The following is an 11,698-nucleotide window of genomic DNA, read 5'->3' as shown; positions in this document are numbered from 1 at the left end:
ACCATATCGTTCAAGACAAAAGAAAAGTATCCATTGGTTTTACATATAGTTTATCTTTATGCACTTTTTTACCGTTAATTCAGTTGACTTCAATGAATACAATCATGAATATAGTTGACTAAATTAGAGTAAGGATCTAATATATATGAGGTGGGTTTTTCTTTTTCGGGTAGAAAATCGGGTTGATTAAGTATTGATAACTTATTATGGTTTTGAACCCAACTTCAAAGAAAATGAGTGTCAAATGGATCATTGAGTTTTTTCAATGCATGACAAATACGGTTAGCAAAATATAATTATTATATACATTTCATCATATCATTTTGCCGTGCAATAATCTCATCAATTAGTATATTCTATATTGGCGTGCAAGCAACCAAACTAAAGGGAGCATATCATAATCCGCTAGGAATTTATAAACTTTCAAATAACGGAGTCTAAAAATTAATACCGGCAATATTAAAAGGAAAATCAAGTATCTAGAGCTAGTTTTCACATGCATGTACTGTACTGTGCACCCGAGTTTAATTCATGTAAAAGACAATTTTGAGGCAACCCAATATAATACTCTTCCATTTCTCTTCCTATCGAATGACAAAAATAAAATAAAAAAGATCAAATTGCAAAAAGTATTATAAAAATTAAGTTGAAAATTTATTACATACAAGACCAGTAAAATTTCTTTAAAGAACATAGTCATATGCAAATGCGACCTAACTAGCAGCAAAACCACCATAATGACAATAAGAGTCAAATTAAAATTTTGGTTTGTTTTTTTGAAACTTATTGTTTTCGTTGAAAGATGAAAAATGATTTGCTGTCTGTCAATCACATAATGTTGCAACCACTTTTACAACAGCTTGTTCGATGTCAACACCAAGATTCAATATCCCAGTTACTTTCACAACCACATACTGAAATAATAGGAATTAGTCAGTAATTATGTAGGCAAAGGTCATACTCTGTATTCTTTAGTTAAAATTTAGCTAAAAACACACAAAAGTTATTTTAAGAATTCTATAAATACTATAGTTATTTTTTTAATTCAATATGATTGGTTATCATCTCTATAAATAAATAAATAAAATTGTATTAATTAAAAGTTTAAACTATGCATAAAATGAAACATAATTAAATTATAAGGGGCCACTAAGAATCCTTTATCTCTCCTCAGATTTAGGAGTTCCTAAATGTCTCTCTATTTTAGGAGGTGAATAGAGAGCATGATTAAAGTTCTATTTTTTCCTTATTTATTTAAGGAGGTGGTTTAGGGACCCCATTGTGGATGCTTTAAGGGAGAGTAATTATAGTGTACGTAGTATGATAGTATGTCACATAGTATAACTCATTTGTTAGACTATATAAGTGGATCTTTATTAATATTATATCATAAAATTGGGAAATATTAACCATATCACCCATCCATATTATAACACGTGAACGAATTTCAGCAGCCTTACTACGCAGTAAAGTGTACGTACATGTGGGTTTTTGGCAAGTCATTAGACACAAACAAGTTTAAACAGTTAAATCAATCTCAACCACATGATTTCATTGAAATAGATACACCACTAAGCACCTCATTCCTTAAATGATGACATTGAATCTCTCAACTGCATCCACGATCCACGACACTATATATATATTCTTCATCAAGAATATTCTAATTGCCCCTATAATATCTATGTTCTTATGTGCAGACATTGCTTGTCACGTGCGTACGTCCCCACCATTGACTTGATGCTAGCTCTTCAATTACTCATGTAGATTTTTTTTCAAGTGCCCATAGAGATAAGACTTCCATATATAGGGCTTACCTCGATTAAAAATGTGGTTAGTAAAGTGGTACACGATTGTTTTTATATATGCTTAGATATTTAATTTTGCAAAAATAATGCATCCAACTAACTCAACCAAAAAAAGTGCATCCAATTAATGATGTACTTGGAATATTGAAACAAAATAAATTAGGTGTTAAAAAATATTTAATATATGAATATGATCTATTACAACAAAGACTCATCATCACAATCATGGTAATTATTCAAAAAATGTAACATTCCTGATCCAATTTAATTGATTTAATTCAATTTAATTCTTTTGTGAAGTTTCAATTTTGCTCTTGAAAGTAAGGGTACTTTGGTCACTTTAAGAAAAAAAAAAACATTTATTGTATGACATTACGTAATTGCGTAAGTTTGTATTAACTTATGTGAGGCCCCAGTTTGAGGTCCGCACCGGGCTCTCAAAATCAAGACCGACCCCTGCATGAAGGTATATATATGACGTCGATGTGGCATCTGGTATATTACTTGGTATATGTACTACGCATATATACACAACACAACCATGCATCTACGCCATTGATAGCGGGCACAAGTTGCCACTTTAGTTGACCAGTATGTCAAATTTGCATTTAGGTCATTGATAGAGAAATTTCTCGAACACGGCCCTCCTTCGTGGGGTCCTGTCTGTTCACTAGGATCTAAACTAGGCTTCGTGCCCATTTTTTTCCAATCAAAGTCCACCATCTCTTCGTCAGAATCATAATTAAATCCACCTGTCACAATTTCTATATTCTACAGTCCTCCGTCAAACGGCTATAAAATAGCCCTCCCCACCAATGCATCTCCACAACAAAACGAACACGTTCCTCCTCCTCGTTCTCCTAGCTTCCTTCAATTAGCCACATCCTCTTATCTTTTTTCATTACAAATACATGGCTTCTAACATGAGCTTGAAGACCCTTGCTGTGCTGGCTCTTGCCCTTGCCGTCTGTGTGCAAGCCACCTTAGGTTTGTTTTGGTTTATGGTTACTTAATTAATTACCAACTTTCTTATTTCATTACCAACCAATTTTCTAATGAGTTTCATTTGCATGCAGGAGCAATTTCATGCGAGGATCTAGACCAAGACACATGCGCATTCGCTGTGTCGTCGTCCAGCAAACGCTGTGTGCTTGAAAAGCATGTGCGGAGGAGCGGAGAGGAAGCATACACGTGCCGCACATCAGAGATTGAGGCAGATAAATTGAAGGACTGGGTGGAGAGTGAGCAGTGCATCAAGTCTTGTGGGCTTGACCGCAAATCCTATGGCATCTGCTCAGACTCTCTCCTGGAGTCTCGCTTCACCCAAAAGCTTTGCTCCCCTCAGTGCTACGACACCTGCCCCAACATTGTTGACCTTTACTTCAATCTTGCCGCTGGTGAAGGTACATATTTATATTTATATTGTCACACTGTGAATTCAATCCAAACTACACATTTATTTATATAGTATTTAACGTTGGTTAATTATATGGTGTTTTGCTTGTAGGGGTATTTCTACCAAAATTGTGTGAAGCACAAGGAGCAAATGCTCGTCGACAGATGTCGGAGATCCGTAGCTCTGGATTTGTTGCACCAGGACCAATCCACCCTGCAAAGTTGGTAGCACCCGGACCAATTAACTCAGCCAATTTAGTAGCATCCACACCAACAGAGGTTGCTCCAGCACAGCCTCCTTACTATAACTAAGTGCACTATCATTCCATACATGAGGTTTCATGGGGCTGAGTTTTCCAGCCTTCCAGGCTTTCATGTTACACCAAAATATCAATGTGTTTTATTTAAATTTATACTATAAGTATATTGTAAACTCAGAAATACTACGTAGATTTATTGTGTGCTACAATTAAGGTAATTGTGTTCTAGAAATAGTTATCTAGCTTTGTATGCTTTAATAATGGATTTTAAAATCCTATATCTTTTTTTCGCTCATAAAAGTTGAGCTTGTTGGATTTTGCATGATTGTTGGAGGATTTTTTTTCCTTTTTATTATAAAAAAATTAAAAAAAATTAATTAAATAAATAAAAAACTTGTGACGCAAATGTGAACAGTATACTGTATATGTGTTTCGCAACATTATTGTATCGAGTTTAGTCAAACCAATCTCAAAAAATGAAGTATATAAGCCCATACTTAGAAAAGAAGGCCAAAGTCGAGGAGAAGAATACTCTTTCTCCTTTCTCCATCAAGAGTTGAGAAGAAAGTTAACCCATCATTAATGTTTTGGCCAACAAGTGACCATACCTTAATATGTAGTATGGTGCCAAAAACTAAAAGGTTAACAAAAATTAGGTAAGTGGATTGTGGATTAAGTTAAATTATAAGTGTGTGTTTAGCTGTGCAAGTGGGGGCATAGAACTGTTATTCTAGGTCATGGGTCTAATCTTTTTTTTCTTTTTCTTTTTTGAGGAAATTTTCTATTAACTAAATTTACACAGATGATACGAATGTTAGGACTCCAACTAAGAACCTTTCTTAAAAGAGCAATTGCTCGAAATCATTATACGAATGTTAGGATTCCAACTAAGAACCTTTCTTAAAAGAGCAATTGTTCGAAATCATTACACTAATTGATTCTTTGCATGGATCTAATCTAATTTCTAAACTAACTTAAGTGGTACATTGGCACCACATTCATTTGAAAGGTTGGGCTTTGATGGGCTTGGTTGGGCTTGCGAGATTGAACTGACAATTACTCGTATTTATTTTATTAGTAAATTTAGGTTTTAGCCACAAAAAAACTTTCACTTTTAGAAAAAGCCAAAACTTTATCCAAAAAGACAGAAAAACCTCTTAACTTTCAAATCAAAGACATGCAAATGTAAAGGATTCCTTAGGAAATCCAAAAATAAATAAGGGCAATTTTGTCCATTTTGGCTTCTTTTATAAAATTTTTCTCTTTTGTGTTTTTCCAAAATCTCCCTTTTTTATTTTTAGGCATTAGTTTGGTGGTTTCAATTTTAATTAAGCAAAATTTCTATTTTCCACCTCCTTGAATTTATTATGAAAAATATAAATATAAATATAATGCACGGCTTTATTCCACTGACAGATTTATTGCGCAAATATTGTACAAGAGAGAATAGAGAAGCAATAATTAAATATGGATGAGGAAGAGAAGGAAGCTTGCAGCAGCATTCAAGGACCACAACACATGCATCTTGCAGCCTTTCGAGTGGCAGCACCTGCTTGCGACAGTGGGCACATGCAAACAATACCAGAAAGAAATTGATTCATTGTCAGATTTTCACATGGCTTCAATTCAATCTATTTCTTTTCGACTTTAAATGCAAAAATGAAGTGAAAACAAAGATCAACACCCAGAAACCAGAGGTCATGTATATATAATCCATCCACCATCAAACAAAAGGCATTCAATCATCGCAATCTTTACTTAACACCATCCTCATGTATCATAGACATCAATTAACATTTTTTAGTAATTTCACATATTTTCAGACCACTAATACCATCTAAAAACTAAGGAGAACCAAAAAACAAAATTAAAACCAAACATGCAGTAATGGCCAAGGAATTGACCAGAATACAGCAATCCAAACCCCAAATAAGCTACTAACGAACAAAACCAGATTAATAAATCCACAACATAACTGCAGCAAAAGGAGAACAGACCGAGAATTCAAGATCAAGCCTCCTCCTGAACTTCCTCTTCATCTTCATAGTCATAACCTTCCTCATCTGCTGTAGCGTCTTGGTACTGCTGGTACTCGGAAACCAGATCGTTCATGTTGCTCTCCGCCTCGGTGAACTCCATCTCGTCCATTCCCTCTCCTGTGTACCAATGCAGGAAAGCCTTTCTGCGGAACATGGCAGTGAACTGCTCACTCACCCTCCTGAACATTTCCTGGATGGAAGTGGAGTTGCCGATGAAGGTCGAAGCCATTTTCAGACCAGTAGGTGGGATATCACAAACAGTAGACTTGACATTGTTTGGGATCCACTCAACAAAGTAGGATGAGTTCTTATTCTGCACATTGATCATCTGTTCGTCAACTTCCTTGGTGCTCATCTTGCCACGGAACATAGCTGAAGCAGTCAAATACCGTCCATGACGCGGATCAGCAGCACACATCATGTTCTTTGCATCCCACATCTGTTGAGTGAGCTCTGGAACAGTAAGGGCCCTGTACTGCTGGGATCCACGGGATGTAAGTGGAGCAAACCCAACCATGAAGAAGTGCAACCGCGGGAATGGAATCAGATTGACAGCAAGCTTGCGGAGATCCGAGTTGAGTTGACCAGGGAAACGAAGGCAACAAGTTACACCACTCATGGTAGCAGAAATCAGGTGATTGAGGTCCCCAACTGAATCAATCAAGTAGAAACCATTGTTCAGATTATGTCATGTTTCATATTGTCAGCAAATTAGTAATAAGGACTACAATATTATCCTTGTAGTGCACAGTTTGATGAGTTGCAATTCAAACAAGAGAACCATTTGCATATACTAAGTACACAATCTCAAATACAATTTTAGGAAAAATGGAGCAACAAATAGTGAAATCCCTAAGAAGCTAGTGTGCACAGGTGAAACTAAAATTGCAATTGTGCCAAACAAATAGTTTCCTACCACTAAGCACAAGGCTACAAGTGTCTGCATGTTTAACTAAGAACGGATAGACCAATTGTATAATTTCTATAATTGTAGCCAAAAACCAAGGACAACAACAGTTAATGCAGAAAAGCACACAATAATTATAAGCCCAAGGCGCATAACTGATATGGTGAAATCGTATATAGAATTTGAATAATCTGCTCTTTCACTACAAACTAAAGGGATAATATAAACAATTCACTCCCCAAGTCAAAATTTCAATATATATATGCTGAACCGATAAGAAAATAACATAGATTTTTCTAAATTGAACTATGAAATCCATATTTACAATTCAACAGGGCAGAGAACCCAAAGAAGAAGGAACTCACAGCTGGGAGTGGTGAGCTTGAGTGTTCGGAAGCAAATGTCATAGAGAGCCTCGTTGTCCAAAACCATACACTCATCTGCATTTTCAACAAGCTGGTGAACCGAGAGAGTTGCATTGTACGGCTCAACGACGGTGTCTGACACCTTTGGCGACGGAAACACAGAGAAGGTGAGCATCATTCGGTCCGGGTATTCCTCTCGTATCTTGGAAATGAGAAGCGTTCCCATTCCAGAACCAGTACCTCCTCCGAGAGAGTGGCAAACCTGAAAACCTGTTGCCAAACAAGTACATTAGGTAACAATTAGCACACTCGAAACCATATAAAGTGTATCCAACCAGAGTCAATTTGGATTCATAACCAAAATTCTACGATAATAATTATATCTTGTATCCAAACACTCGAAACCTCAGAAAATGGACATGGATCTACTGATCTAGCAACTAAAATCGAACTCGAAGAATACCTTGCAAGCAGTCGCAGTTCTCAGCCTCCTTCCGAACGACATCGAGAACAGAGTCAATCAACTCGGCGCCTTCGGTGTAATGACCCTTAGCCCAGTTGTTGCCGGCACCGGACTGCCCGAACACGAAGTTATCGGGCCGGAATATCTGGCCGTACGGTCCAGATCTGACGCTGTCCATGGTGCCTGGCTCCAGATCCATGAGGACGGCGCGTGGGACGAACCTCCCGCAACTGGCTTCGTTGTAGTAGACATTGACGCGCTCGAGCTGGAGCTCGTTGTCGCCTTGGTAACGACCGGTGGAGTCGATGCCGTGCTCGGCGCAGACGACCTCCCAGAACTTGGCGCCGATCTGGTTGCCGCATTGACCTCCCTGGATGTGGAGAATCTCACGCATTTTGAAGCGCGTTTGAAAGAGAGTGACTGTGTTTGACGAGACAGAGGAATTTAGACTGAGGAGAAGAAGGTTCCAGAAGAGAGAAATGATCGGGAAGAAGATGAAGGGTTTTGGAGAGTGAGGGAGTGACGTGGGGTGTTTTATAGCGGGAGAGATAACGGATGAACTTGACGGCGCCGTTTGTTTTGAGTGGGAATTTAAATTTTGAAGAGCGAACCTGTAATTTTGAGTGTCGCAGGGGCTGATCTGGTATGTAAATTGCAGGGACCGGAGGGAATATGAGACGTTGATCGGGTTGGCTGCGTGGAGGTCAATTTGGATTGACGTGTCGATGTGAGGGAGTACCGGATGGCTTGGGGGGGTTGCAGTGGATGTGGTGTTTAACGTTTGGGATTTGTCCAAAAAAAAAAACGTTTGGGAAACGATTGGAGGACTGGATTTCACGCGTTGTGCAGTGGCTGACGGTTACGCGCCAGCGGCACAGTGGGGTAACGTATATTGGATGGTTTGGATGAGGCAGTGAGAGTCTGCAGACTGCACATGAGGTTCACACCGGTAACACGTGACTGGATAGGGTCATGTGAGTAGTACTTCACACAACTTTTTATTTTGCTACATCAAATCAAACAAATATTTGTTGACAATGAGCACTTAAAACGAATTTGGTAGGTAATTTGTTTAACTACAAAAATTGGTGAGGGTTTTCTTATATATTTGTAGTTTGTGTGTTTCCCCCTTTTTCCATTTTCCAATACATTTATGTGCTTGGTTTTATCAGTTAAAATGATTCAAAAGCAGCACTGGCGGGTTAGATAACTGGCCAGAACAGTGAGCTCGTTCTTTTGTAATCAAATTTGAATATTTATCTTGATTGTTTAAATTATCATTCGAGATGTTTGGAAGGTGAAAAATTTATATATATAAAATATTTGTATGATAGAATTATGGAATAGAAGTTCAGTTGTCACATTTCAAGGTTATATATTTGGAAACTAAAATAAAGCATGAGATATATATATACCAACCTTAGCTTTCACTCAATCTATAACTTTAGAGAAGTGGCCCCATATAACTAGATGAACAAACCCAAAAGAGAGCGAAGCATTGTAATTATCATCATCATCATCATCATTACAAAAATGACATGAATTGAGATCAAGTGTAGCCATCACTCTACCCTTGGTCACAAAGCTAAGAAACCCATCATTTTTATAGGTAAGCAACTAAGATATGCCAACCCTACCCTCCAATAAAGGAATAATAATATTTTGAGAGAGGGGATCATCGGCTTTTAGCAAGAGGGCAGTGGCAAAGAGTCTAAACGCTCTGACATGCGTTCAGTGCTTACGCTTCAGTTTGAGGCCATTCCAAGCAAACCCATCGTGTTGATTTGAGCAATGCCATTGCCCCATTGGTGGTGGAGGGCTCCACGTGCCACCAACGACGGGGGTGGCTAAGGTTCTTTGCACCACACCTTCGAAGTTCATGATACACTTATTTGCATGGATTGAAATCGAGTAAAGGAGACAACCAAGCAAATTTATTGGCAAAATTAAGAGGAAATTTTTAGTGAAATGAAATTTGTGTAAATACACTAAAGTATTGACCAAAATTGGAATCTCATATGTGGATATAAGGTTAGGGAGGAGCCTTCTAGTTTTGGCACTTAAGTGTCTTTGCAAATGTGAAATTCTATGAAGTTGCTTAGAAGGTTGATATTGGAGTAGTTACTTTTTTTATTTTTATCAAAGCATATCTTTAACCGACTAGAAGAGTTCAAAGCACGTAATTTGAGATGTGCACTGAACAATGTAAACGATTGAAGAGAAAAACTTGTATATCATGGGATAGTACTTATGAGATGCTTAAGTAGTGTCATTAATGCATAGATAATATGATATGATGGGGTGGTAATCCGGTAGATTAGTTGGCGGTTAATTAGAGTTTAACGATGAAAGAATCAAATTTATAATTTATTTTTTTATAAGGATAGATCTTCATGCCTATGACATAGCCTAAGTCCTATCAGGGCCAAGGGCCAACTCAAAATGTGTTGAAATTTAAAATGGAGGCCTATTTAGGGGTACCTCCTAGAATGGGGAGGTTAATATGCGGGGCTTATTTGCAGGATGTAAACAACCGTCTAATTAAAATGAACAATTTAGTTTTAAAATTGTAGTTTTGTTACAACCGGGTTAAAATTACCCATCACAAAAACTACAACCGGAACTTCTCTCTCATTCAGAACCTCAAAAAAAAAAAAAAAAAAAACTTTTCTCTCATCTCTCCCCTTTTGCAAGGTCAACACTGATGGTTGTCGGAGTAGAAATACTGGAATTATTGGTGCTGGTGGTTTGTTATGCAGCTGCTACTTGGCATAAGGGATTTTCTGTGAAAACCCAACAGTCACAACCATCGCACTCAAACCCAACCCACCAGAACCTACTCCATATCCAAATTTTGGAGAGAGAGAGAGAGAGAGAGAGAGATTTCATGTTTTTCTTGGTTTAATGTCATAGTTAGCATTTTGATTTTAATTTGGGTGTGCTCTGTTTTTGTGTTCATAAAAATTTTGTGCAATGGGGCTCTATTTGTTATAGATCTCTGGTTGCAATGTATCATCTGAGCTTGCATACATTGCAACCATCTTGGCCCCAAGGAACGCATTAGGTCGGAGCCCACGCAGAGCCATCTGAGCATGGACTTGTTGGCCTAGTTTCAACAAGTTCTGGCCAGTCAATAATAGAAAAATTGGTGCATAGAATGAGATGCAAGTTGGGTCTTGTGCTAGCAATGATTTTAGAATTGGACATGTACGCATTGTTGCATACAGTGAGAGCAATGGAGCACTGCAACTGGGTAGTGAAGAACATGAGAGTTACGTTTATTTTTTCCATCCGTATAGCTGAGCGGCTATACTTGGGTCTTTTTTGAATTTTAATAAACTGTATAGCCGCGCGGCTATACCTGGGTATGCTTTTAATTTTTTTAATAAATAGTATTGCCGCACGGCTATACTTGGGTCATTTTTTTAATTTTTTTTTAAATAAATAGTATAGCCGGGCGGCTATATCTGGCCACTTATAAAATGTTTTTTAAAATAAATAGTATAGCCGCCGGCCATACCAGGAGCTCTTTTTTGTTTTTTTAATTATAAGTATAGGCGCACGGCTGTACTTGTGTCTTATTTAAATTTTGCTTAATAAATTGTATAGCCGCTCGGCTATACCTGTGTCATTTTTTCGAATTCTTTTAAATAAATAATATAGCCGCACGGCTCTCTCTCCAGTTTTTCAGCTCCAACGCTAGCCAACCCAAAAAAAGAAAGCAACGAACCCACCCCATCGAACCCCAGCCCAACCATTCTCTCTCTCTCTCTCTCTCTCTCTCTCTCTCTATATATATATATATATATACACACCACAGAATGTTCTCAAGAACCTAGCTTTTCTACAAAATTTGATAGAGCAACCAGAGTTCTATAACAAATAGAGCTCCACTGCACAAAATTTTTATGAACACAGAAACAGAAAACCCCCAAATCAAAATCTAAATGCTAACTATGACATTAAACCAAGGGAAAACATGAACTCTCTCTCTCTCTCTCTCTCTCAAAAATTTGGATATGTAGTAGGTTGTGGTGGGTTGGGTTTGAGTGTGATGGTTGTGACTGTTGGGTTTTCGCAAGAAGAGGAGGGGGGATGGGTGGTGACTGTTGGGTTTTCACAGAAAATCCCTTAAGCCAAGCACCAACACCAATAATTCCAGTATTTCTACTCGTACAACCATCAGTGTTGACCTTGCAAAAGGGAAGAGATGAGAGAGAAGTTTCGGGTTGTAGTTTTTGTAATGGGTAATTTAAACCCGGTTGTAACATAAAGAGGATACTAATGTTAGCTATTTGATCAATTTAACGGGCCAGTGAGTAGCTCCCGTAAATAACCTCTGCACAAAATCTCCGCATTATAGTCTCGTCGCTATTTAGGGATCATTCAACACCTGACTTGGGTCAGGCTAACTGGGCCAACATGCCCGAGAGGCCCCTGAGCCCACCGGCATGGTCAATT

The 11,698-nt window shown here is 37.9% G+C and overlaps 2 protein-coding genes across 2 annotated transcripts; one reads left to right on the top strand and one right to left on the bottom strand.

The window, feature by feature from the left end:
* Positions 1-2,546: 2,546 nt before the first annotated feature.
* Positions 2,547-3,763, top strand: LOC103333213 (PAR1 protein). The gene is made up of 3 exons (XM_008236020.2): positions 2,547-2,795; positions 2,885-3,211; positions 3,316-3,763. The coding sequence occupies exons 1-3, from the start codon at positions 2,720-2,722 to the stop codon at positions 3,513-3,515; spliced, it is 603 nt and encodes a 200-aa protein (XP_008234242.1). The 5' UTR covers positions 2,547-2,719; the 3' UTR covers positions 3,516-3,763.
* Positions 3,764-5,142: 1,379 nt separating this feature from the next.
* LOC103333214 (tubulin beta-1 chain) lies at positions 5,143-8,256 on the bottom strand. Its single transcript, XM_008236021.2, has 3 exons — positions 7,238-8,256; positions 6,775-7,044; positions 5,143-6,153 (listed from the first exon to the last, which is right to left on the bottom strand). The coding sequence occupies exons 1-3, from the start codon at positions 7,629-7,631 to the stop codon at positions 5,474-5,476; spliced, it is 1,344 nt and encodes a 447-aa protein (XP_008234243.1). The 5' UTR covers positions 7,632-8,256; the 3' UTR covers positions 5,143-5,473.
* Between the last annotated feature and the right edge of the window lie 3,442 nt (positions 8,257-11,698).

The sequence above is a fragment of the Prunus mume genome, linkage group LG5 (assembly GCF_029339155.1).
Source record: "Prunus mume cultivar Tortuosa linkage group LG5, ASM2933915v1, whole genome shotgun sequence".
Classification (NCBI taxonomy): domain Eukaryota; kingdom Viridiplantae; phylum Streptophyta; class Magnoliopsida; order Rosales; family Rosaceae; genus Prunus; species Prunus mume.
Note: the sequence above shows the minus strand (reverse complement) of the source record. Positions and strands in the feature narration are given on the sequence as shown.